This window comes from Molossus molossus, unplaced genomic scaffold, assembly GCF_014108415.1.
Source record: "Molossus molossus isolate mMolMol1 unplaced genomic scaffold, mMolMol1.p scaffold_m16_p_23, whole genome shotgun sequence".
Taxonomy (NCBI): Eukaryota; Metazoa; Chordata; class Mammalia; order Chiroptera; family Molossidae; genus Molossus; species Molossus molossus.
This window is the reverse complement of record NW_023425359.1, coordinates 26,055,934-26,080,787: the sequence shown is the minus strand read 5'-3', so window position 1 is coordinate 26,080,787 and position 24,854 is coordinate 26,055,934. Positions and strand designations below refer to the sequence as shown.

General features: G+C 59.1%; 1 protein-coding gene across 2 annotated transcripts; it reads right to left on the bottom strand.

Annotated features, from left to right (window-relative positions):
* Positions 1-229: 229 nt before the first annotated feature.
* On the bottom strand, positions 230-24,373 carry ADORA1 (adenosine A1 receptor). 2 transcript variants are annotated; one of them, XM_036277596.1, is made up of 3 exons: positions 24,282-24,373; positions 23,581-23,957; positions 230-2,068 (listed from the first exon to the last, which is right to left on the bottom strand). In XM_036277596.1, the coding sequence occupies exons 2-3, from the start codon at positions 23,919-23,921 to the stop codon at positions 1,429-1,431; spliced, it is 981 nt and encodes a 326-aa protein (XP_036133489.1). In that variant the 5' UTR covers positions 23,922-23,957; positions 24,282-24,373; the 3' UTR covers positions 230-1,428. The 2 variants fall into 2 exon arrangements, with proteins under 2 accessions (XP_036133489.1, XP_036133488.1); XM_036277595.1 differs by having other exon boundaries at positions 23,581-24,373.
* Between the last annotated feature and the right edge of the window lie 481 nt (positions 24,374-24,854).

Genomic DNA, 24,854 nt, shown 5'->3' with positions numbered 1-24,854 from the left:
AGTGATCACCACAACGGGGGGCCCTGGGTCACTGCAAGGGGTTCCCCACATACGACACCATGAGGAAGGTCCATGGGAGGGGACTGGAGGAGTCACAGGGGTTTTCCTGAATAGATTTTTAGCTTGCTACCCAGAAATTATAACAATACGAACAGACACACCTTTCTCTGGAAACCTCACTCCAAAGGCCTCCACACCCCTCTCCCTACCCCCACCCCCTTCGGCATCCTCTCTGCAGAGGGTGTCTGCTGCCCTGGGAAACGGTGGTTACCCAGCCGTGTGCTCTCCATGTGGGTTCACAGTCTCTTGTTAGTCAGGGGGCCCCCGGGACTCAGGGCAAACCCGCCTCTGAGAGAGGAAGGGCCTGGAGTCGCTATTCGCACTCGGAATCTCGCCCCTCACCCCTCTGCACAAGGGGTTCTGGGCTTGCAAGGGCATGGTCCTTCCCCAGACACCCTAAAATCCACGACTCTGCAGCAGGACCCCAAAGCCCCTGAACGCTGGGCCGCACGCCAGGGAATCGGAGGGGTGCAGGGGTATTTAAAGGCCAGCAGAACCTTCCTGCCCACACTCTCAGGACGGCGGTCTCTGCTGTCCTGCCCCAGCCTGGCATTTCTCATCTCTGGAGCGCCCACAGTCGGACACGTCCCTCGCCCACCCCCTCGACGGGCGGGCACAGTGCTCCCAGGCCGACATGTCTCCTTCAGGCCAGAGGCAGCAGGGATGGGTGTCACTCAGGGGAGTCCAGGCCTGGCTGAGGGCTGGGGCAGGACAGGCAGCCTCACTCCAGGCTCCTCCTCGGGACGGTCAGTGCTGCCACCTGACGGCTGTGTGAGGCCCACACACCCCTCCGCACCTTCCAGGGCTTGGAACCCCACCGGGTCCAAATGCTGGTACAGAATAGAGCACATGTTGGAAATGATTCCGCCCAATGTGACCCCGGCTGCTCAGAGCAAGGGGCAGGCACCCAGCACGGCTCGGAGCATGAGGCTGTGGGAGGTCGGGACCGCGGCTCCTTCATCTCTGCCCCCCGCGGCTCCAGCCACCTTCTCCCACAGAAGAGGAGAGAAAGCAAGGCCAAGACACGCAGTTTCTCTCCTTCTCCTCCTCTCCTTTAGCTTGGTCCCAGGGCTGCACGGCCACCCCCACTGAGACAAGCAGTGCCCCCGCCGGTGGGAGCAGACCTGGCCATGGGCCCCTTTGCCTGAACCATGGGACAATCAGGCAGGAGGGAAGGTCAAGCTACTTTTCTCCTCCCCTCAAGTGACCTGGTTCCCTCCCCATGGACTGTCCCCAAACCTCTTGCAGGACCCACAGGTGTAGGGCACCCATACCCCACAGCCCGGCCAGGGAAGGCGCATGGAGACGAGTCGGACAGCGGGGAGGTGAGGGCCGAGCAGAGGGGCTTTGGCTGTGGGCAGATAGAGCTTAGTCATCCGGCCTCTCTTCCGGGGGGTCCTCATCCATGGGGGGTGCAGGCTGGCAGCAGAAATGGTCGTTCCAAATCTTGAGGAAGGTGACCCGGAACTTCTGGATGCGGAAGGCGTAGACGATGGGGTTCATGGCCGAGTTGCCATGCGTGAGGAAGATGGCGATGTAGGTGAGGATGCTGGGCTTGCGGCAGGAAGGGCAGAAGAGGGTGATGCAGTTCAGGACGTGCAGGGGCAGCCAGCTGAGGGCGAAGAGGAGGAGGATGAGGGCCAGCGACTTGGCGATCTTCAGCTCCTTCCCATAGTACTTCTGCGGGTCGCCCGTGGAGGCCGACGCCTTCTTGTTGAGCTGCCTGCGGATCAGGTAGAACACCTCCAGGTAGATGAGGACCATGAGCAGCAGAGGGGGCAGCACCCAGACGAAGAAGTTGAAGTAGACCATGTACTCCATGCTGATGACCTTCTCGAACTCACACTTGATCACAGGCTCACCCACACTGCCATTGTCCACCCAGGACCGCTGCACCGCGCTCAGGTTGTTCCAGCCGAACATGGGCGTGAGGCCCACCACGAAGGAAAGGGTCCAGCAGCCGGCGATGGCCATGGCAGCCCTGCGGGGCGTCACCACCGTCTTGTACCTGGGGAAGGAGGGCAGAGTGTGAGGCCCCGCGGAGGCTGGCCCAGCCCCGCGGGAGGAGGCCCTGCCTGCCAGGGGCCAGGTAGCAGGGAGTGCATATCTCTGGCTAAAGCTCCAGGTTTTCAGGGTCTAAGACCCAGGCACAGCTTGCAACGCGCTGGCTCATCTCTCCTGGTCAATGACAAAAACCGTTCACTACATTTTAATTAAATAAAATGACCAAAGGAACATCCGACTGGATGACTCGGCAGGCCCCTGGCCTTCATCAGCTGTTTCAGGACAGCCTCCTGGGGGGCCGTGAAGACACAGAACTGAACGTGTCCCGGGAGCTGCCGGGGCTGAAGGTGGCGGTGTGGCCCATCCTTCCCAGTGCAGGCTGACACTCCCTGGGGAGCACACAGCTCTCCCTGGGCCAGCGACACTCAAACGGCACCCACAACCTTGCCCGGCCGGTGTGGCTCAGTGGATGGGCGTCAACCCTGCACCAAGAGGTCGCCTGTTCGATTCCCGGTCAGGGCACATGCCCAGGTTGTGGGCCCGATCCCCAGTGGGGGGCGTGCAGGAGGCGGCCAGTCCATGTTCTCTCTCATCAATGTTTCTATCTCTCTCCTCTCCCTTCCTCTCTCTCTAAAATCAATAAAGAAAAAAAAATTTTTTTTAAGCATTCACAAGCCTCCTTTAGGCTTCGTCCACACTCCCTGGGCAGCCCCTCATCACCCACCCCCTGCTCAGCGCCCCATCACTGCACAGGGCTTGTCTCCTGAGGCCTAGATCTCCAATATTGGCTCAGCACACCCAAGCCACTTGGGAATTGTTGTCAGGAAAGAAAACGGATGCTCTGAGCATCTACTACGCCGAGGTACTTGCATCTACGCGCGTGGGGAGCATTTGCTCAGCAAACACTCTGAGTATGTCTGTCCCAGAGGAAGACGAGCCCACTTCTATGCTGCTCACACTTTGGGGAAAGGTACAGATAACACACAGGTACTGAAACAAGCCAACTTTAGGTAGTGATATGTCCTTGGAAGGAAATGCTAGGGATCTTGTCAAGTGACGGGGTTACCGAGCCTTTACACGTCATAACGCACAGATGATAAAAACGTTTGGAGGACCCCAAAACTGACGAGGGGCCCCTGGCTGGTGATCACCCCGCACCCTACGATGGCTGAGGGCTTCATGTCCCCGCTTCCAGGGATCAAGCGCAGCCAGTGTGTCCTCTGGCCACAGGGCCCTTGGAGAAGGTGCTGGAGGCTGCGCCTGGCTCTGTGCTGGCTCAGCAGCACAGTTGTTTTTTTCCAGTTTGGCTTCCAAGACAGGCGGACGGATGCCCTCTGGAGCCTGCAAACAGCTACTGAGACCCATGGGTGTGAACGGGGGGGCTCCCTCCAGCTGCTGCTTCTGTCCGTGCCTGTGGCTTCCTCCTTCACGGCCATGAGACCTCAGGTCCCTCTCCTCCTGGAGGCCTCTCCGCCCACTAGAGCCCACTGTCCTGTGAAGGCTTTACGGGAAAGGAAGGGGACAATCTGGGGGTGGGAGAAATTAGGTACCCTCCCTGCCCTGTCTAGAAAGTGAGGTGGATGGGCCTCGGGAACCCCATTTCTCATTCTTTGTCTTCCCAATGGGGACACCGAGGACCCCAGGGGACTCCCACACCTTCGGTGCAGCACCCTCCAACCTGTGATGGTGGCGTCCTTGTGTCTCCAAGGCACCGAGCCGGACAGCCGCCCAGTCTGCTGCCCCTGCCTGGGTGCTCTTCTCCGGGGCCCTTGCTCTCTGCTGTGGCTGAGCCCTCCTCTCGGGTCAGCAGCAGGAAGGCCAGCAGAGCATATGCTGAAACGGGACCAAGTCGGGGCCCCTGCAAGCTGCCAGATCAAGTCCTCCTCTGCAAAATGAGCACTGGCCCACGTCGAGGGTGCGGGCCAGACGAGATAACGTGTGAAACGCTCTGCAAACACCCCGCCAATACTCCTGTGCCCGCGCTCTCACTCACCGAGCCCTCAAAACACTCACACCTGGAACCCTCTGGAATCTCTAGACGCTTGGCAAACACAACCTCTGCAAACAGCTGGCACGGGCTGGCTCCCAATGACCCCGAGGGCTTCCAGATAAACGAGGGAAGCTCTGTCCAAAGAGCCTCTGGGGCGAGACCAGAGGAGCACAGACAATTCTGTGAAGAGAGAAGAAAGGAGGGACACGCGTCCCCAGGGCCAGCTTCCCCTGCAGAAGGAAGGGTGGAGGCCAGGCACCGCACCCGCCGGGTTCTGTCGCAGTCATCGCTCACAAGCCCTGTTACATTCATGCCTCAGGGAGCCCTGTAACCTCCTGTGAGGAACCCCAATTTCACAGATTACAGATTCAAGGCTCAGAAAGGGGCCATGGCGTGCCCATGTCTTCATCTCCTTCGGGGCAACAGGCTCACTGTGGACGACTGGACGCAGGAGGATTGGCAGATGACGATGCCCCTTTCCTACAAGCTTTACAGTGGGAACAACTGGACCCTGTTCAGAGAGCACCACCCAGAGATGGGGGGTGGGCGATGAGGACCCACCCACAGAGGAGGTGGATACTGACAGTGTCCCAGGTGGGATATGGCTGTGGGACACTTCTACCTAGAGAGGTGCCCCCTCCCCTGCTCCCCGGCCCTTCCCGACTTCCTGGAGCCCCTGGGTCAGAGTGTTACTGGGGCTCCTCCAGGGTCAGGTCCCAGCAGACCCTGCTGCTCAGGGTATCAGATCTCATCTGTTTTTCTTGCTATTTTCTCCATGGTGGGAAAAGGCCGGACACAAGACCTTGGCTGAGGTGGGGCAGGTTCTCACAGGAAGGGCTGCACCAGGACCAGGGAGCAACCCACCTCTCCAGCTGTGGGAAAGAAAAGCAGAGGCTGCAAGTCCTGGGGTGCACATAGGGTGGGGTGTGCTAAATGTGCCTCTGACACCTGGTGATGTCCCTCCCAAATCAGGGTGCAAGATCTCACCCCCTCCGGGGCCACCAACCAGCTCCAATACATCCAGGGCAGCCAGAGCCCCACGCTGCCCACACCGTGTGAGCCCAGCAGAGGCTCCGACCGGATGAGCCCAGAGAAACAGGGCTCCAGCTCAAGCCAAATCTCAGCACGAGCCATGAGCATGTGTCCAAAGCTCCCCGACTGTCCTTTGCCTCATGAATGGGTCCCTTTGACAAATGAGATCACTTCCCCTCTGGGCACAGAGGGTGGCCTTTCCCTGCCTACAGCCTCAGATGAGGACTCTTCCTGGACACGGGGGGGGGGGGGGGGGGGGGGGATGATCTGTAGGCTGACTCTGAGAACACACAGTGGCTGCCCTACAACAGCTCAGGAAGCCACCGGGTGCCAAGCAGACCATGAACCCAGGCAGGAAGGAGCACCTGAGGGAGCAGAGGGCCAGGCACCGAGGCCCGACAGCCCCTTCGATGACAGAATACGAGCAGAGCAGATCGGGCTGGCCCTGGAGCCCTGCCCTGGGACCACGGGGTGCGAGCCTGACGGAGGCGTTTCCCAAGCTCCTGAGTCAGCTGGGCCCACAGCAGGCAGTGCTGTGGCGAAGGAGGGGACGGAGCCAGGACACTTCCTCCTCTCCGGCTGGGTATCAGGCAGCAGTTCTGTCTCCTCCTTGGCTCACCTCCCACAGAGAGGCCACGACAGTCCAGGTGCAGCCAGCCCTGGGGTTCAGGACTCGCCTCTGCCCTGTGTCCTGAAGCCCAGGGGTAGGGTCGCTTCCTGTCATTGCTGATCTCCGCGCTACCTCACTGCCCGGGTCTGGCTTCTCAGGTGCTTCCTCATTGGTGTGACCGGCTTCTGGCATCACAGGCCTTCCGTTGTGAACAGTGATGTCACTTCTGAGTTCCTGGTCAGACCCCAGCGTGCAGGAGCAACATGGGAGCAGGAGGAACTGAGCAGTCTTCACAAAGACTCCTTGTCAGCGAGAACTGAGCAGTCTCGGAATAAACGTGTGTTGACTCAGGAGAGAGAGCATCTGCAGAGTGGGTGATGCAATGTCCATCCAGCTGCTGAAACCAGGGCAGGGTCCCCCGGGCCTGGCATCCGTCTCCCTGTCACCGGCTCCTCACTCAGGCACCGGGCCCGAGGGTTGGGTGGGGGCCGGAGGGGTCAGCATCCTCTGTGGCTCTGAAGGCACCTCACTGCTCTGGTCTCTCCTTCCTGTCTCCCTCTGAGCAAGGATCTCAGCCACTGGTAACCGAAACCTGGGATCTCAAGACCAGGGAAGTGAGGCCTTCAGACTAGAACTACTTCCTGCAGAGGAGTTCCTCCCAGAGGAGAACAGGAAACCAGATACGATCAAAGGCTGTGGCACACTCCAGGGGCAAATATTTAACAGTGACTTTGCCCAGAGGAGTCTGGATGAAGGGCCCCAGGAGGCTGAGTGGTCGGGGCCCTAAGAACCCTGCTTTGGGTCCTGTGGTATCACCCACCATCCTCCGGGAATTACAGCACCCCACTCCCCAGAGGGGGCCGTCTGAACCCCATGGCCCTCCTGCAGAGCTGCTGGGGAAGGGAGGGACGCTGAGCTCCTTGAAAGGAAGGAGCAGAATAAGTCGGTGAGGTTATTAGTGTAATGGGCCCTGGAAATAGCTCCTGCTCACTTGCTGAGGACAAACGATTGCACAGGCTGGTGGGAAATACAAGTCTCCGTGTGTGCTCCCCCATGCCTCTGCTTCAGATTCCGGTTCTGACCCCCTTCTCGCGTCTGGCCTCTGGGAGGGAGCAGAAGAGACGCTGTCTGCCGGGGAGGAACAGCCCTGAGCAAAGGGAGCTCGCAGTCTGATGAGAACCCAGCTTGTGCTGAAACAGCCGAGGCCGAGCTGCACACTCAAGGTCACACGGGTACTGACCACACAGGTGCCGCTGCTTGTCCCTGGCATGTTCCCTCAAAGGTCTGACCAGAGGAGTCCACAGGGAGCGGGGTGTGGGGGAAAAGGTTCTCAGACGTAGGGGATTCACATTTTCAAAGTATGTTTGTGTGTGACCCCCCCCCCCCCAAGCCAGGCACATGGAACCGGCGTCCTGGGTGACTGAGACGCAGCCACCTCCTCGCCAGCCAGCTCTCGGACTCCCAAAGCCAGGAGATGTCGCCACATCCCCGTGGCCCGTGGCCCTTGAGGAAGAGGGTATCTGACCTGAACAGTCAACTCAGGGCAGTGTGCCCTGACCTCAGTATTCCTGGCCATTTCCTGCTCTGAGCCTTGACTCTCCCCAGCCCTAGGGTACGGCCAGGATAGTGAGGAGACCAAAACCTAATGGCCCCACCTGCTGTGGGTGACTTTCTGACTCATCAGGTGGGGTGGAAAAAACCATCCCGTCTGGCACAGGACTCGGTGACCTGTGAGTGGCTGTGCAGCCTTCCCGGGGCGTCCTCGGTGTCGAGGGAGGTAGAATTCCTTACCCAGTGAGGTGGAAAGAGCGGATGTTAGGGGGAAGGGAGCAGACCGTGGCCTCACGAGGCAGAGCACCCACAGCCTGGCTGGATCCTAGGAGGGGAGCAGGAATGTTTCGTGTTTCATCTCATCGTGCCTGGGCTTGCAAACAGGGACCCACACTGCCAGCAAGGGGTCCTGTGTGTGAGGAGCCCCATCAGGACCCCCAGGGCGGCCTCCTGCCTGGAAGACCTTGAGGTGTTGGCCTCAGGAGACCTAGGTCCTGGTCCTCCTGGAGGGAGGGAGCTGGCCTCGGGGCATCTGTGTCCGCAGCGGGATGGTGTGGGACTGAATGAGACCTCGCTTCCCTCTTCCACAGAAGCTGGGCATGAGCGGGAAGGAGGGAGGAGCCCCGGGCACATTCAATGGCCCGGAAAGGCGTCCCCCTCCACAGATGTCACGCTCTAGCTGCTGGCCCACGGAGGGGAAGGCGGGCACCGTGGAATGGAGAGAGACAGTATTTTTGGAGTGAGTGGGGTGCTGAGGGGTCAGATCTGAGTTCAAACAGTGGCCCCACCAGCGCGCGGCCTGCAAGTCGCTGGAGCTTGTCCGGGCTGGTCCTCTGCACACTGGATGGAAGACTGGCCTGGTGGGCTCCGTGGGGCCACGAGGGTGGTGCAGGACTAGTTGAGCTAGGCCCCCTGGTGAACAGTAGCAGCTGGTGACCATTGTTAGCTCCGGAAGAGATGGATGCAAACCAGTTGCAGGGACAGAGAAACAAAGTTACTTGTTTCACTTTGGGAGGCTGTTCACAGGCTGAGCTCCACCTTGGTACAGAATCGGTCTGTCCCTGATCCGTCTCACTGGTGCCCCAGTCAGGGAGGGTCAGGGTGGGAGGGGGAGCCAGCTGGCCCAGCACTTCCCCCTGCTCCTTGCTCCCTCTGGATACTGCAAGTGGGGCCCCCAGGCCCTTTCTCCCACATTCTTCTGGCCTGTCTCAAACCAGGGGTGACTCGGCCTCTGCCGGAAGGGCTGTTTCCCCGCTGGAGTGACCCTGTGCAGACTGAGGCGCCAGTGCCCAGGCTTCCCTGGCCTGGAGACGGGGATACGCTCGCCCTCAGATGGCAAGGGCTCTCTCCAGGTTGGAGTCCTGTTTCTGCTGCCTGGGCCTCAGGGTTCCCTACAGTTCACGGTATCTCGCCCTCTGCTCTGGAAAAGACGGCAGAGGACAGGGAGGGTCCCCCACCCTGGACACTTTTCCAAAGGAAGAATGCGCTCCCAGCTGTGGGCCTCTGCTCCATTGCTTGTACTTGTACATCAGGAAGTCCACCCTGCAGTCTAACTTCAGTGGTTCCTGCAACACCACAACCCAGGGGGCACCACAGGAAGAGCCGGGGCACAGAGCCGTCTCTCGGCTCTCCCTTCTGTCCACCGCAAGGGCATCCACCCAGCCCCAGAGCCCGCAGCCTGCAGAGTGCAGGGCGGGGGAGGGGAGCTTATTGAATCAAACTCTGTCCACCATTCATGAAAGCTTGAAAGCACGGTGCTCAGAGCTGGAAAAAGAACATCAGACAGCGGGAACAAAGGGCCTTGGGGACTGAACCAGGGATTGGGCAGGACCTGATGCAGCCTCAGGCAGGGTGCAGGGGACACCAAAGTGCCTTCCCTACCCCCACTGAAATCAACACCCACAATGTGGGCCATTTGGAAGGTCCAACTCTAGGCCCTGGAGCTGCCCCATCCATGAGGAGTTGGAACCCAGCACCAGCTTTCAAATCCCCAAAAGCCTGACTGCGGCCCCTGTCCCTCCCCTGACCCCTGACCTCCGCGGCTGCTGCCCTCTCCCCAGCAGAGGGACCCTGGTGGCCAGGAACAAACACCAGCCACTGCACCAGAGGCACAGACTCTGACTCAGACCAAAGTGCCGTCAGTGCGCCCGCAGCCTCAGGGCCTGTCTCCTCTGCCTACTCGGCACCACCTCCCAGATTTCCACGGTCACCAGGGCTCGAGCTTCCCAGCATCTCTTTCCCCTCTTGGTCATGCACCAGAATGACCAGCCCAAGGTTACACACCTGGTGGCCGAAAAGGAGTGGCAACTCAGGTCAGAAGCCTCCAAGGCTCTGTTCTGCAGCTCAGGCATGGAACCCCTGAGGCCGTGACAAACTGGAGGACAGCCTGGTCTTACATCCCCAGTGTCCACACTGTCCGAGCTTCTCAAGGCCCAGTGGCACGCGGTATCCGCTCCAAAGAAACTCTGCCCCACCTCATGCAGGGAGAAGGCAGACAGAAGAGCCCGGAGGAGGGAACGCACTGCCTTGGATCATGCAGGAAATAGGACCGTAAACCCCGGCCAGGTCCACGGCAAACCCACCATTGTGTAGAGCAGCACCCAGCACATGTGGAGAGAAAGGCAGAACCAGGGTGGGAGATGGAGGGGCAGTGTCTCCCACCTCACCAGCCAGCAGGGCACACAGCACCACTCCTAGGGCTTCTGTTGTTGCCATTTTACAGATGCAAAAACCGAGGCCCAAGAAGCCTCAGGGAGCACCCCGACTGCGGCAGGGCTGGTTGGCGTTGGAGCTGAGACTGCCCATGCTCTCTGCAGGGCGCCTCTGTCTGTGGCGCAGACAGGGCCTCCCCGAGCCCGTCCCCACCTCTCACCTCCAAGCGCTTCAGGAGATTATTTCTGCTCCACGATGCCAGTAACACCTCCAGATTTAGCTTCCCTGCACTTGTGAGAAACAGCTGTGCAGAGGAGCACACACAGGCCCTGGGTCAAGATAGGAAACCATGCCAGCCCGTGCCCACAGCAGCCTCGGTCCCCGCTCTCACCCTCTCTCGTCATCTGCAGAATCTTATGTCTTGTCTCAGCTGGGAAGCTCCCTGGGCAGTGGCTAAGGGAGTGGGCATATCACACACTTAGGTATCTGTCCGGCAGGTGTTCAAATGCCTTTGTTCTGTTTATTAACTTATTTTCAAGTTCCTTGGTTTCCCTGGTTCTCAATATCTTTATTTGTAAAATGGTGTTGATACCAGCCTTGCAAAAAGTAAATAAAACTAGCCCTGGCCAGTTTGCTCAATGGTTAGGGCATCGGCCCATGGACCAGAGAGTCCCAGGTTCGGTTCCTGTTACGGGCACATACCTTAGTTGCAATTTGTACCCGGCCCCACTTGGGGTCGTGTGGGTGGCAATCAGTTGATGTGTCTCTCATGTCAGAAAAAAAAAGTAAATAAAATTAAGTGTGTGACAAAGAAGGCAGCAGAGCTGCCCTGGCGTCCAGGGGAGGTCCGCAGGCAGGTGCCCCTACCCCACCCGACGGCGTCTCCTTTCCCAGGACCCTCTCATGCCAGGCAGCCCCCAGGCTCACAGATGGGCTCAGAGGAGAGATGGAGGTGCCCGGCTCTGTGCCCAGGACAGTGGCAGGCCGTGCCCTCACCTGTGCACAGGGCTCTGGTGGCTCCAGCAGCGCCAGCCATTCCCACGGTTGAGCTCAGCACACTGTGCGTGTAAAGGAGCCCTCAAGCCTCACTGTGGATGGGCATGTCTGCTGCCCACCCCAACCACACAGAGACACACACACACATCCACCGCTGTCCACCCCCGTCCTCCCTCCCTGAAACCACAGGGAAGGGGAAGAAGGAGCCCCAATGCTGGGGAGACTCTCTTTTTAAGTTCGAGCCTCCCCACATTCCACGAGGCTAGTGTTTCCAGTTTACAGATGTAGAAACTGAGGCTCAGAGAGTCTGCGCGGTGAGAGCAGAGCTGAGACTGGGAGGCCAGCATGGCAGCCTGAGTCCTGACGCCGTGGGCCCTCGAGTCCCCTTACGGATCACGTGGTTTGTCAAGTGGGCCAGTGCAGACCAGGCCCTGTGCTCAGGGCTCTGGGTTCCCAGCCCTGTGTACCCCTCTGTACTGGGCAGATTGGGGGATATCTTCTCCCCGAGCCTCCCCCAGATGGGAAGGGCTCCCCTACCCTTGAATCTCCTCACAGATGTTTTCCTTGAACATTTTTCTTCAAGTCTTGACTGCAGACTGAGCTCAGACTCTGGCCACATTCTGATGGGACAGTGGGGGCGCCCTCTGAGGCCTGGAGCTGCCCCATCATCAGTCACTGAGGGTTAGAGCCAGTGCCAGCTGCTGGACCAGCCCCAGATGCCTCCCCACCTCGTGGGTTCCGGGAGTTCTCGAGGGTGTGAAGCCTCTGTTCTGCTGGCCTCCCACTGGCCCTGGTCAGGATCGTCTTCCGGAAGCCTGGAAGGGGCTGTTTGCAGCAGGTGGGGGATGGAGAGGAAGCAGGTCAACTCCGGGGGCGTGAGGTCCTCCCACTCCCTGACTGCTCTGCTGTCTCGGGTCTGTGCTCCGCCCACACTTGGACCTGCAGCTCAGTGCCAGGCAGTCAAGCCCTTGGGCTGCTCTGAACTGCAGCCAGAGAACAGATTGGGGAGCGGGTTCCAGGCACCTGACCCTCTCCCCACACGATACACAGAGCCAGCTCACCCCTGGCTCCCCTCCCATTCTGAGAGCGCTGCCTCACAGACAAACATTTGCAGTAGGGATTGGAAGTAAGCCCATTTTACAGATGTAGAAACTGAGACCCAAACAGGTAGGTGATCAACCAAGATCACTCAGCATCAAGTGTTGGAGTCAAGGCTCAAATACGGGTCTTTGCATTCTTCTGTTCCATTACTCATTTGACAGTTCTGCCCACACTCAGCAAGTGCGCTCACCTCTCTGAGCTTCAGCTTTCTCAGAAAGTGTGGGGAGTACGGTGCGTCATGCTATTGACATAAAATGCTATTTAGTGCTCCTCATAAAAATGCAATTTGAAGAAGAGAATCCATACAAAGTGCTCCTCACAGGGCCTAGCAAACACTAGGTGCTCACTTGCCACTACTCCATTCATTCAGCGAGTCCCTAGGCCAGGCATCCGACACCAGAAACAGGCAGAAACTGCGCCGGGCACTGTGGAGACGGGGACGATTGGCATGGGCGGCACTCACGTAGCTACAGGCCAGCGAGGGAGATGTGACAAGGGCTGTGTTACAGGGGGGCTTGCGGACCTGTGGGAACATGAAGCAAAACGAGGGCTTCCTGGAGGAGGTGTCGTCTCAACTGATTATTAAAGAATAAGTAGGAACGAGACCGACAAGAGAAAGGAACAGCTTTCTCGGGTGTTTCTGCGTGTGATCTTGCCCTTCTCCTCAACCCCAAGGTCCAGGCAGGCTCAGCAGAGAGGGCCAGGACGCAGGGAAGTGTTTTGAGCACAGGCAGAAGGGGGTGTGGGGCTGAGCACTGCAGACTGCGGGGGTGGCCTGGGCCCTGGGTGCTGGTGGGAGCCAGGCCTGCTCAGGCCTCCTGCCAAGGGGCAGCTTGTGGGTCTGTGCCCTTCAGGACAGAACCAGTGTCATCAGAAGACTTTTTCTGTTAATTTATTTTTCTTCATTGATTTTTAGAGAGAGAGGAAGGGAGAAGGAGAGAGAGATAGAAACATCGGTGAGAGAGAACACTGACTGGCCGCCTCCTGCATGCACCCCACTGGGGATCAGCCCACAACCTGGGCATGTGCCCTGACTGAAAATTGAACCCGCGACATCTTGGTGCAGGGTCGACGCTCAACCAGTGAGCCACACGGGCTGGACATCAGAAGACGTTTGTTGACCCAAACAGGTAAATTGTGTTCCTGCCTCAGGAAGATTGATGGGGGGGGGGGGGGGGTGCGCAGGACACACACAGAAAATGGGAGCTCACATCTGGGCCTTGGAGAAGGAGGGGAGGCGAGAGGGGCGGAGTCCAGTGATCTGGAAGCCCAGGACAGTACGTTCTTACTTCTAAAAATGAAAATAAAAAGCTGTAACCCCCTCCACACACAGGTGTGAATGTGTGAATAATACACACCTGCACTAAATCGCCTGAAGCCACTGTGACCTCCTGTTGTGATTAAGGGGGCAGGGTGGTCACGCTGTCACACCCCTTGGGGCTCGGGGCTCACTTGAGCCTGCCAGCCCCTGGGCAGCTCTGAATAGTGTCTGTGTTTCTCCAGCCCTCACTGGACCATTGTCATCCAAGTGGCCCCAGGGGCACAGGGGAGGGTTAGGGTTCTGTTTACTCTGTAGAGGGCAGGCCCCTCTGGCAGGTGTGTCTCCTGGGCATAGCCACCCCCAAACACATGGAATGTTTTCCTCCCCAGAGGCGACTTCCGGAGCTGGCAGCACCCAGAGATGCCAGAGGCTGGAGCTGTAGGCCCTCAGGAGACAGGGAGGGTTCAGGGGGGCTAGCCACACCCTTCCCTCCTAGAAACAGGAGTGTGCTGGGGTTCCGGAGACCAGGCTACTGCTCCCTAACTTGCCAGGTAAGCCTTTTACCTCTCCGTGTCCCAGCCCCCCACCCTCTGATCTCTTAGGAATGTTTTAATGAAATAACCCTTCCTGCTCCAGGACCTGCCTTTGCCCTGCAGGTGAAAAGTAAATACCCGACTGGCATGACTGGCATCGTCCAGGGCTACCCATCCTCCACTTGAGCTCCCCCTGCCTCCCCCCACAGACACTGACCAGCCACCTACTAAGTGCCGGCCAGGAACACAATGAGCAAGACAGGAGAGAAGCACACCTGCCTGCACGTGCTCGCAGCCCATTTTGACAGGGACCTGAGCCCAGTGGGGGCAGAACCCACAGGACATCACACGGCAAACGTAAAACAAGCTCCGGAGAATCTGACACAGCGACAGCCCCACTGACGACCCCGCGTACCCAGTGCCTAGTGTCTGCCAACCCTTCACATCTCCTCCGGGAGCCTCAGGGCAACCGCGGGGTGTGAGAGGAGGTTCACCCAGGAGGAGATGCTCCCAGACGACAGCTCTGCGGCCCGGACTGTCAGCCTGGAGCGGTGTTCTCACCTGGCCTCCCACGGGTGTCTCCGTAGAGCAGGGAAGAAAAATGCCTCTCTGAAAAGGGAACAACTAAAAATATCTGGGGTAGAGGAGTTTCTTTCAAAAACACCTTTTCCTCTCCTTGCCCCAGGGGAGCCCCTGCCTGGAGCCGCTGGGTCCGCTGGGACAGAGGAAGGCTACACCAGCTCCCACCACGCCGCGGCCTCAGGGGGAGCCCACAAGTGGGCACAGTGGCCTCTGACAGGGCTGCAGGGGAGAGCTGTGTGGTCTGGTCCCAGCGCCTGCGCCAAACCCAACTGCGCTCCCCACTCCAGGAGCTCCCAGAGATGATGTCGGGAGAGCTGAGGGGGCTCTCCCGGAAGGTGAGGATGGGTCCCAGTGCCCCCTGCCTGCCTGCTCTGCCTCCCAGGGCTGGGCGGGAGCTGATGACAACCACCAGCCTCTTGAGTGACCACCCTCTGCTGGCTTAGCAGACACTCGGCCACTAAATGCCCTGCAGCAGCGGTGCCAGGACCTGCTGTGCAGGGGGGAGGGTGACAGCCCACAGAGCCAGTCACAGCAGGGGCCACACTGGGGGTGAGAAGTGAGGTTGTGGAGGCAGTGTCCAGACACAGGACCCACCGAAAGGTGGCTGAGGATGGGTAGAGATTCGGAGGGGCCCTAGCTGATCCAGAGGCCACTGTGTCTCACCCGGAGTAGAGCCTGGCAGGAAGGAAGGACCCCAGTCTGGTAGGGTCCTCGCCTAAGAAAGCCCAGAGCCTCCTGAGAAGTGGGCGGGCTTGAGGGACCCCTTCTGTGAGGCCAGCAGTCAGGGGCCTGTCTGCCGGAACACAGGGAGGGGTAGAAGCAGGGGTAAGTGAGGGGGAGGCCCCGGCACCTGCCATCTGCTCACTGGAGTGTCTCCCAGTCCCTTCCTCGCCCCTCCCCGTCTGTCCACACGATTCCTTCTCCCACTCGGCACATCTGCTCCAGAACCAGGCAGTTCTGACACTGCACCTCGGATCTTTCCTGTGTTCTCCACTCTCCCCAGCTCCCCCCCCCCTGCCCCCCCACCCTGCGGTCATCCCTGCCTGTGACCCACCCTGCACCCAGCAGGCCAGGGACCTTGTTACATTAATGTGGGGAGTACACAACCCTTGCACACACGGAATACGGAATACGTTTGGTTGTGATACACTGTATATCACTGGATCGGATTTGCTAATATTTCATGAAGGACTTTTGACCTTTTAAATATGTAATTGGGATCATGTCATCCCTGCCGAAAGCACTCAGGCTTCTCAGTGCACTTAGAATTCAATGGGAGCTCTTGATCCTGCCTGAGTCCTCGGCCCCTGGGAGTCCCTCCGGACGCTGACCTGGACCTGGGAAAAGCGGACAGCCTGCCAGCACGCTTCCTCCCTCGAATTCCTCTCAGGTTGTAACTGTAGCTCCCTTGCGGCCGGTGTACGGGCTCTCTGCCCACCAGCCTCTGAGTTCAGCCACGGCCGTGACCTCCCGCCTGTCATCTGAATCCGTGAGGGGACGGGCTCTCCTCCCTGCTGTGTCCGCAGCTGGGCACAGCTGGCTACGACCCACGGAGTCTCCTCAAATCCGTCCCCATGAGCTTCAGGGGGGCCCTTTCTGCTGCCCCCAATTAAACCAGCCTCCCTGGCTCTAGTCACTGTCCCACTTCCGAGAACGATTTCACACCAGTGACTCCATCCCTGCCTCCCACACCCTCCCACTCAGCTGATGACCTTGCTTCAGGGCTAAGAGCACAGAAGAGGCCGTGGCCTCCCAGCACCTGCACCCACACACTCTGCCTCCTGCCCCCAAGAACATCTCCATGCTCCTCTGAAGCCACCCTCTGTCTCAGGTCCCAGCCCTGCTCCCTAAACTAGGACATCCCTGCAGAAAGCCTCCCCTCCACGCCCCAGTTGTTCAGGCCGGCTGGGTGAGTGTCCCTCTCTCTTAGAGAACGGGCTGCCTCTTCTCCGCCCATCGCTGTGCTCTCCTCGCCCAAAGCCCTCGGAGGAGGGTCTGCCCGGATCCCCTCCTCTCCCGCCTCTCCACCCAGGGCCCCCGGCCACCTCTGGGCCCGCACTGCTGTCGCCAAGTCCAAGGGGAGTTCTCACTCCTCTCATGGACGCCTGGCGGCCGTGGGGACAGCCCATGTCTGCTTCTCCTTGATACACTTTCTACACTTGGCCACTCAGACCCGTAGGTGGGCCCAGGGTTCCCTCCGGCATCTCTGGTTCCTCTTCACTCTCTGCTGCTACCGCCCAGCCCCTCAGCGCTCAGTCCTTCCGGGGTCCTCTTCTCCCTCTCGGGACCTCACCCAGCGGCTGTCCACGTGCTCATGGCTCTCACCCCCGGCCCAGGCCCTGCTCCTGAGCCGCATCCTGGAGCGTCCAGCTGCCAGCTCAACACTCCGCTGCGGCCCAACCAGCGTGTCCACCGGGGAGCTGCTGCCCCCACCAGCTTCTCCTTCAGTTGTTCAGAACTAAACGTTCGGTCACACTTGACTCTTTCTCTCTCGTCCCACATCCACAAGCAAACTGGTTGGCTCTTTCTTCCAACTATATCCAGAAATGTTTACACTGAATACAATGTGGTACATAAAATGGAGTATATACTACTCGATGTTCTTTTTAAAAGTTCAGCCCTGGCCGGTTTGGCTGAGGGGTTAGAGCATCAGCCCGCAGACCAGAGAGACCCGGGTTTGGTTCCCACTATGGGTACGAACCTCGGTTGTTGGTGGCAACTCTCACAAACAAAAATATCCTCCAAAAATGTCCTCGGGTGAGGATAAAAAAAAAAAATTCAATAACAGACAAAATCAATCTGTATACAATGATCAACCTGGTGGTTACTTTCTAGGGTACTGACTGGGGGTGATACCAGGGAGCCTTCTGGGTTGCTAAAGTGTCCTATTGATCTGGGTGGTGGTTACACAGGTGTAAGAATTTACTGAGCTGTACTGTCTCTTTTTTTTTATCCTCACCTGAAGACATTTTTCCATTCTTTGTTCAGACAGAGCGGGAGGGAGAGAGAGGAAGAGAGAGAGAGAGAAACATCGCCGTGAAAGGGACACATCGAGTGGCTGCCACCCGCACGACCAACCAGGGCCGGGGACAAACTGCAACCGAGGTATGTACCCTTAGCGGGAACCAAACCCGGGTCTCTCTGGACCGCAGGCCGATGCTCTAACTGCTGAGCCAAACCGGCCAGGGCCTGAGCTATACTCTTGAGCTAATGAGGCTGCAGGGGTGATTTGCCCAAGGTCATCGTGTCCTCCTTCGTCTCTACTCTGTGCCCACCCTGCCCAATGGGGCCGACCAAGAGGGACCACACTTCAAGCCCTACACCTGGGACGGCTCTCCTCAGCAAGAGGCTACGTGACAGGCGCCCAGGCCTCCGGAGGGAGGAGAGGCAGAGAGGCCTAGACTCGGGCCCAGACGGTCCTACCTGCCCCGCACAGAGGGCCCACGGGCAGAGGAAGGCCGGAGCTCTTGCCAGGAGCTGCAGCTGATGAAGTGGGTCTGGAGGGAAGACAGAGCTGGAGCAGAGAGCGGGGAGTCACCGCTCAGGAAACCCTCCAGCGGGAGGCTGTGCTGCGAGAACAGCAGGGACCAGGGTCCCGGTCTGGACCCCGACCCTGCCAACACTGTGAACTGTGGATGGCTTTCTGTGTCATTCATAATAACACAACAATGGTAATAATCCAAATAATAAAATACATGAGAATTCATAAATAAAATATGACATTATTTTATTGAAAAAAATGCTGTCAGCCTGCCTGCTCGGTGCCAGGCATGGGAAGGGGGGCAGGTGTGGCCCTGGCCGTCTTGGCACCGGACACGTTCAGAAAAACCCTCTGGACCGTGAGTGACGGGGAAGGGGCGGCAGATGCAACCCGAGGACCTAACAGACCATGGACCTCCTCTGCTCCTGGGGAGGGGCAGAGACAGGCTTCCTAAGAAGGGGCCATTTCTCAGAAAAGAAAGCCCTGGCTGGTTTGGCTCAGCGGTTGGAGCGTCGGTCAGAGAGTCCCGGGTTCGGTTCCTACTAAGGGCATGTACCAAAAAAGAAGGGGCCGTTTCACACAGACTAAGAGATGAATAAAAAAAACAACCCAATGGCCCTGGCAGTTTGGCTCAGCGGTACAGCGTCGGCCTGTGGACCAGAGTCACGGGTTTGATTCTGGTCAAGGACACGTGCCTCAGTTGCGGTTTGGTCCCCGGCCCAGGTCAGGGTCGTACAGGAGGTGGCCAGTAGATTTGCCTCTCTCACATGGATGTTTCTCTCTCTCTTTCCTTCTCTCTCTCCACAACTCTATCTGAAGATAAATGGGAAAAAGTACCCTCAGGTGAGGATTAAAAAAAAACAACACAAGCCCTGGCCGGTTTGGCTCAGCGGTTAGAGCGTCCGCCTGCGGTCTGGAGAGACCAGGGTTCGGTTCCCGCTAAGGGCATGTACCTCGGTTGCAGTTTGTCCCCGGCCCTGGTTGGTCGTGCGGGTCGTAGCCATTTGATGTGTCCCTTTCACGTCGATGTTTCTCTCTCTCTCTCTCTCTTCCTCTCTCTCCCTCCCACTCTGTACAAAAAATGGAAAAATGTCCTCGGATGAGGATTAAAAACAAAACAAAACAAAACAATTCAGTGTTACACCATCATAAAAAATCCTTATGAAATAATTGTTATTGATGTGGAGAAATGCTTATAAAATAATATTTGGTGAGTAAACTTGAATATAAAGCTATAGATGCTTTAACTATGTAAAAATTGATAGGTGATCTGGTCAATAGATGATTGATACATGACAGATAGGTAAGTAGATTGGTAGATAAATAGGTGTGTGGAAGAAATTTCTGGAACACCAAATATTATCTATAGGTGGTAGAATTACTGGTGATTTTATCCCATTTATTCTTTCCTGTATTTCTCAAATTTTTCACAATCAACTACATTGTTTTTACGCTCAGAAATAAATACCAAATGTCAGGGCACGGCCTCAGGGCCTCCACCCAGGACCCTCGGGTGGAGGGCTTCTCAGAAGGCACTTCGGCCTTTACCTGCGTCCCAGCAGCTCACACCTGGGCATCCGGGAGCCAGTCCAGGGGCAGCTGAGGGAAGTGTTCGCCCTTGGAACGAATCCACACCCCTGTCCACTGCAGCCCATGTCACCTGGCCCAGCATGCTCTTTGGCACAGCCCACCTGAAGGCTGTCCCTAATTCAAACTAAGAAATTACCTTTCTAATCACAGATCAGCATCCTCCCATCACACTCCCCCTCCGCCCACCACTAACTTGCTGACCTAACCTGCCGAGGCTGCATCTCTGTGCTGGTCCTTGCTGAGCGGTCTTCCTGCCCTCGCCTTGAGGTCGGAGCCTGGGAGCAAGAGCCAGCTTTGGGGGAAGGACAGAGCTCCCCACGGCAACCTTGACCAGCCTGGGGCCCTGGGCCTCGGTTTCCTCTTCTGCCGGTGGGGGGGGGGTCGGACATCAAGGCTTCCTACGGCCCCTCTGCTGCCTCTCACTCCAGCCTCTGACTGATCCATCTGCACAGAGGAGCTGGGGCCGCCTTCCCCTCCTGGAAGCAGGTGCCAAGACTAGGGAGCAATTGTTCTGGGACCCTGAGCACAGACCGCAGCCTGTGGGGGCCCCGCCCAGGAGCACTCTAACTGTCACACACACACAAAAAAAGCCCAGGCTAGTCAGAGGGAGGAGGGCTGCACTGGAACACACCCTAATCCACCAGATTTCTCTCCGGGCTGAGCCTGGCGCAGCAGGCCGGCCTCCCCCACGCCTGGCTGTGCTTCCCTGGTCAGCAGCCCAGCTGGGCGGCTTCCAGCTGTGGACAGAGGCGAGGCTACAGGGGCTCTGCCCACTGGAGTGAAGGTGAGGAGGGGGAGGAACTTGTGTGGGCTGAGCAGAGAAGAAAGATCTCGCTGCTGACAGCCGTGAGGGAACTCCTCTCTAAACCCCAGCTTCTGGGCTGATTCAAGGAGCACATGGGCTCACTGGCTAAAGGTATCTGGTACCCAGGCCTGGAACTCAGTCCCATCTCTGCTCTGGACAGACGTTGGTCAGGGCAGATTTCTGAACCCCTGAGCCTAGCAGCTGAACACACAGCCGACTTCCCAGGACCCACTACAGCACCGTCAGGAGCGACAGCGACGGACAGCAGCCCACCAGCAGCAGAAAGGAAGCCGAGAGCCCGGGCAGCCAGCCCCTTCGGCTGACAAGGGGGAAAGGCTCAGAGAAGCTGAACACTTTGTCCAAAGTTACACAGCGAGTTAGTAACAGCGCGAGGTTCAAACTCAGGTCGTTCTGCCTCCCAAACCCCCACCACCCCTCACCCCACCCCACCCATCTGAGTCACCTGCCCACAGAGAGGGCTTTGGTCAGGGGTCCTGACAGCCCTCCGTCCCAGGGCCAGGCCCCTGCAGTAGGTGCCCCAAGACACCCCACAGAGTGAGTCCCCAGAAGCAGAGGCTGAAGGGGACACAGCAGCAGTCACCGCGCAGGGGGAGGTGTTATTCAGATGATACACAAAGTACCTACGAGTGATCACAGGTTATTGATGAATCAACCACCTGAGGGTTTTGTTTGTTTCTGTAACTGAATCACATACATGCAGTGAACTTTTTTCTCTCTTGTCTTTCTGCCAAGTGGAAGGAAATACAATTTGTGGTTGCCTGACCAAACCACGTCTCGCACGGTGAGGGGCCAGCAGACACGTCACCCAGATGTGCTGGCCTCACAGTGCTTGGTCAGTCCTCCTCCTTGGTGCCCAGGGCCACAGCTACCTCTGACTGGCTGATCAGGGCAGGGAGCCAGGTGCCTGGCACCTTGGGCCGAGACATGTTCTCCCAGACCCAGCAGGTGGCTGACTCCAGCAGACAAGCAGGGAGCAGTGACAAGCAAGGGCCCATCACCTTGGCCTGGCCTCCAGGACCCTGACTGTGGGAGCTGGGCATCAGCAGGAGAAAGGTCCCTCTCCGTGGGCACTGCAAGCCTGAGCTGAGGGGCAGCTGTGGCCAGGACTCCGCAGTAGGAACACGGACGGTCTAGACTTAGCGAGAAGGTAAATTACAGGGTCGGCATCAGGAAGGCCTGCCTAGACTCTACCGCTGAGCTCCGCTGCCTCATCTAGTCCAGTCCACGTCTACTGAGTGTCTGCTGTGTGCCAGACACAGTGCCAGGCTTTCTGCAGAGAGCAGAGACAGACAGAATGCCACAGCTGCCGGGGCACTGCCCTCGAGACACTAACGATCCACCAAGGGAGAGAAGGCAGGTACGCATGTAACATCACCGTGCCTTGACACCTCCTGCAAACACCTGGGGGGATGCGTGCTCCTGTGCAGAAGCATGAGCGGGGGGCATAAGATGCCTGCGCAGCCCCCCTGCGAGCTCTGTGTTCACAGCGATGAGAGGATGAGGACAAACCTACCATGTGTGGCCCTGCACACGTCAGACAGCACTAAGTGCTCCCTATTCTGCCGGGCGTCAGGAAGAAGGTACAATAGTCCTGTCCGCTTGTATAGATGAGGACACTGGAGCTTAAAGAGGTCAACACGTGACGTTCCCAGGTTCATAGTGGGCACGGCCGCCCACCGTGTACTTCACCTCTGTGCACGTCACAGCCTAGGCCTCAGAAGATAGCCCCACGAGAACACAGCCTGGAGGCCGCAGCACGAGAGCTGACCCCGGAGGGCGGAGAGCCTGCAGCCGCCGCCCCCACAGGGCAAGTGGAACACATTTCGCCTGTGCCACGTGCGGCCTGTGCTCACCTCATACCCACCAGACAGTTTCTTGAGCAGCTCCCTAAACCTGCACATCTGTGTGTTTCCTAATGTCATAGGCACAGGCCCAACTGCTCTGCTGGGCTGAGGCTTCCTCTGACAGCCCGCCACGACCCGGGACCGAGGGGGGCACAAGGTGCTCCAGCTGAGCTCCTGGGTTTCCAGGTCGCCTTCCCTGCCTCCTTCTCCCCTGAGCAGCGGTCACCCCAGCTCCCCTGGGAAGCCCAGAAGCTGTGAGGGAGGCAGGCAGGGCACAGAAGCCAGCATCGTGGTGCCGGGACGTGGGGGAATCGGGAAATTAGGTGGGCAGGGGAGTCCAGGCTCCGCTCCCAGCCAGCGGCAGGAGACCCTCCGGGGCTCAGTTTCCCTTGACCAGCTCCCACTGCAGCTTCCTGACAGGATCATGATGAGAAAGGGGAAAATGGTGCATGAAAAAAAAGCTTCAAAAAGTTGCACAAATTTAATGCAAACGGGAGAAACGTGGGCGGCTAGGCCTGCCTGGGCAAACTGCCAAGTGAGGCCAGAGGCCCCACAGCTCAGATATGGAAGCTACTCCAGGGATGGCAGGTGCCAGAGACGGCCAGAGCTCCTCTCCTGCTGACGAGACCTACAGAGGGGGCCTCACCGGTGTCCCAGCAGGGCCAGCCTGGCAGTGCGCCCAGGCATCCACTGGCACTCGGTGGCCCAGGCACTGCCTGGTGACGAGCCTGTGGCCTGGAAGCCCTGGGCAAGGAGCCCAGTGTGGACTAGACACCCACAGGAGGACAGCCACCATCTGGCCACCCACCCTGGTGCTGCCTGCATGCAAAGTCCTCTGCTGTGGCAAAGACTTGAGGGCTTTGTGGCTGAGCAGGGACATTGAGACAGAGGCCCGATTTCTCCCTCCTCTGCCTCAGCAGCGGGAATTGGGCAGAGGTGATCGACTGCTTAGGCTCACAGGACAGCCCCGGAGGGTGGAGTCGCTCGCACAGAGATGCGTGCAGGAAGTCTGTCCTATCTGGATAGGGGAGCAGCCCCTCTGGCTCCTGGCAGGCCACCCGCAACACACAACCCCTCCCCCACCCCAGCAACCTGCTCTCCCTTCCACACACCCCCCCCCCGCCCCCGACACGCGGGCTCCGCTCCTTCTGCCCGACACTCAGAGGAACTGTCTTGGTGGCCCCTCCACCCACCCACCCAGGCTGGACGGCTGGCTGTCTTGAGAACAGCAGCAGCTTAGCCCGAGGGTCCTGGGCACAGCCAGGGCCACACTGCCCAGCCACGCAGCACCCCTGCTCCCACCATTGCTCAGAGGGCAGAGGGCAAAGAGGCAGAGTGTGGACTGGGCACAATGGGCTGGGGGCATCCGGCTTATTGGGGTCTTGTGTTCCACTTTCTGCCCTGTCTACATTGGCCCTCACACCCCCAGCTCGGGTGTGGCCATCACCATCCCTGCTGGGGACTCACCGGAGAGGAATCTTGACGCGGAGGTAGCGGTCCACAGCGATGGCCAGCAAGGCCAGGATGGAGCTCTGGGTGAGGACGAGCACGGGGCAGGCCACCATCAGGCAGGTGTGGAAGTAGGTCTGCGGCCCGATGCTGATCAGGATGGCCAGAGGGATGACCAGAGCGCCCACGGCCACATCAGCCACGGCCAGCGATGCGATGAAGCAGAAGGTGGCGTCCCGCAGCGCCTGGTTCACCTTCACGGCCCAGATCACCAGCACGTTCCCCGGCACGGAGACCAGGGCGATGAGCACCTCCACGCTGATGTAGGCAGCCTGGAAGGCCGTGATGGAGGGCGGCATCGCAGCCAAGGGTTGGGCACATCAGACAGCAGGTACCTGTGAGCAGGAGGCCTGGGGTGGGAGGCCTGTGGGTGGGGCGCGGACTGGGACTGTGGAAGTCCCCTCCCTTTGGAGAAGTGCCCTGCTGGACACAGTTGGTTCCTGCCCAGGCTGGGGAGACACCCTGGCCCTCTCTCTGCCTACCCTCTGTCCCTCCCGGAATCGCCCCAGAGGTACCATTCAGCAACTTCAGAGAGCAGCGCTCACTCCTGCACTCGCTTTGTAATCAGGTGTGAAGCAGCTGCCCGCACACACCCCACAGGGTCCCCCATGCCTGGCGCTGCCCACTTGTGCCCACAGAACGGGACGCCAGGAGCTCACCAGCCTGCCTGCTGGCCGCCAGGGAGTCCCAGAGGCAGCGCTCAAAGCGAGGGCACCTGGTGCGCCCGGAGCTCCCGGATGCGCGGGGCAGGGCTGGGCTGTGGGCACCGCGGCAGCTCATCGTCCTGGCTCCGCCGCAGCGCTGCCGGCCCAGCCTTTCGAGCGATCACATGGTGCGCGGAGGCTCGGCCCGGGCGCTTTTAAAGAGGTAGCGCCCTGCTCCACACCTGGGACGGGACTGACGGCAGGGGCTCTGGGGTCCGAGCCGGCGCCGCCGCAGCGCGGGGTGCGCCTTCCCCCGCGTGCGCCCACCCACCTGCGGCGCTGGGCGCCGGCCCGCAGCAGCGCCCTGGCTCCGCTCCAGCTCTACCCGGGGAGCCTCGCCCACCCTGTCCCTGGAAGGGGGCTCTCCCGTCGCCCACTGCAACCCTCTCCTGCATCCCTCTCGGGGAGCCCGATGCGCCAGAAACAGGACCTACCCAAGGTCACCAAAGCTGGCAGAGCCGACAGCCGCCTGAGCAGGTCTGACCAAAAGCCCGCCCAGCCCGACTCCTTCAGCAGCCGCCGGCTCGG

What these genes read in the sequence shown, in the direction of transcription:
- ADORA1 (XM_036277595.1), bottom strand. Translation starts at nt 23,921, where the DNA reads ATGCCGCCCTCCATCACGGCCTTCCAGGCTGCCTACATCAGCGTGGAG. An exon ending in CGCGTCAAGATTCCTCTCCG is followed by an intron (nt 2,069 to 23,580) that starts GTGAGTCCCCAG and finishes CTCCTTCCCCAG; the next exon opens with GTACAAGACGGTGGTGACGC.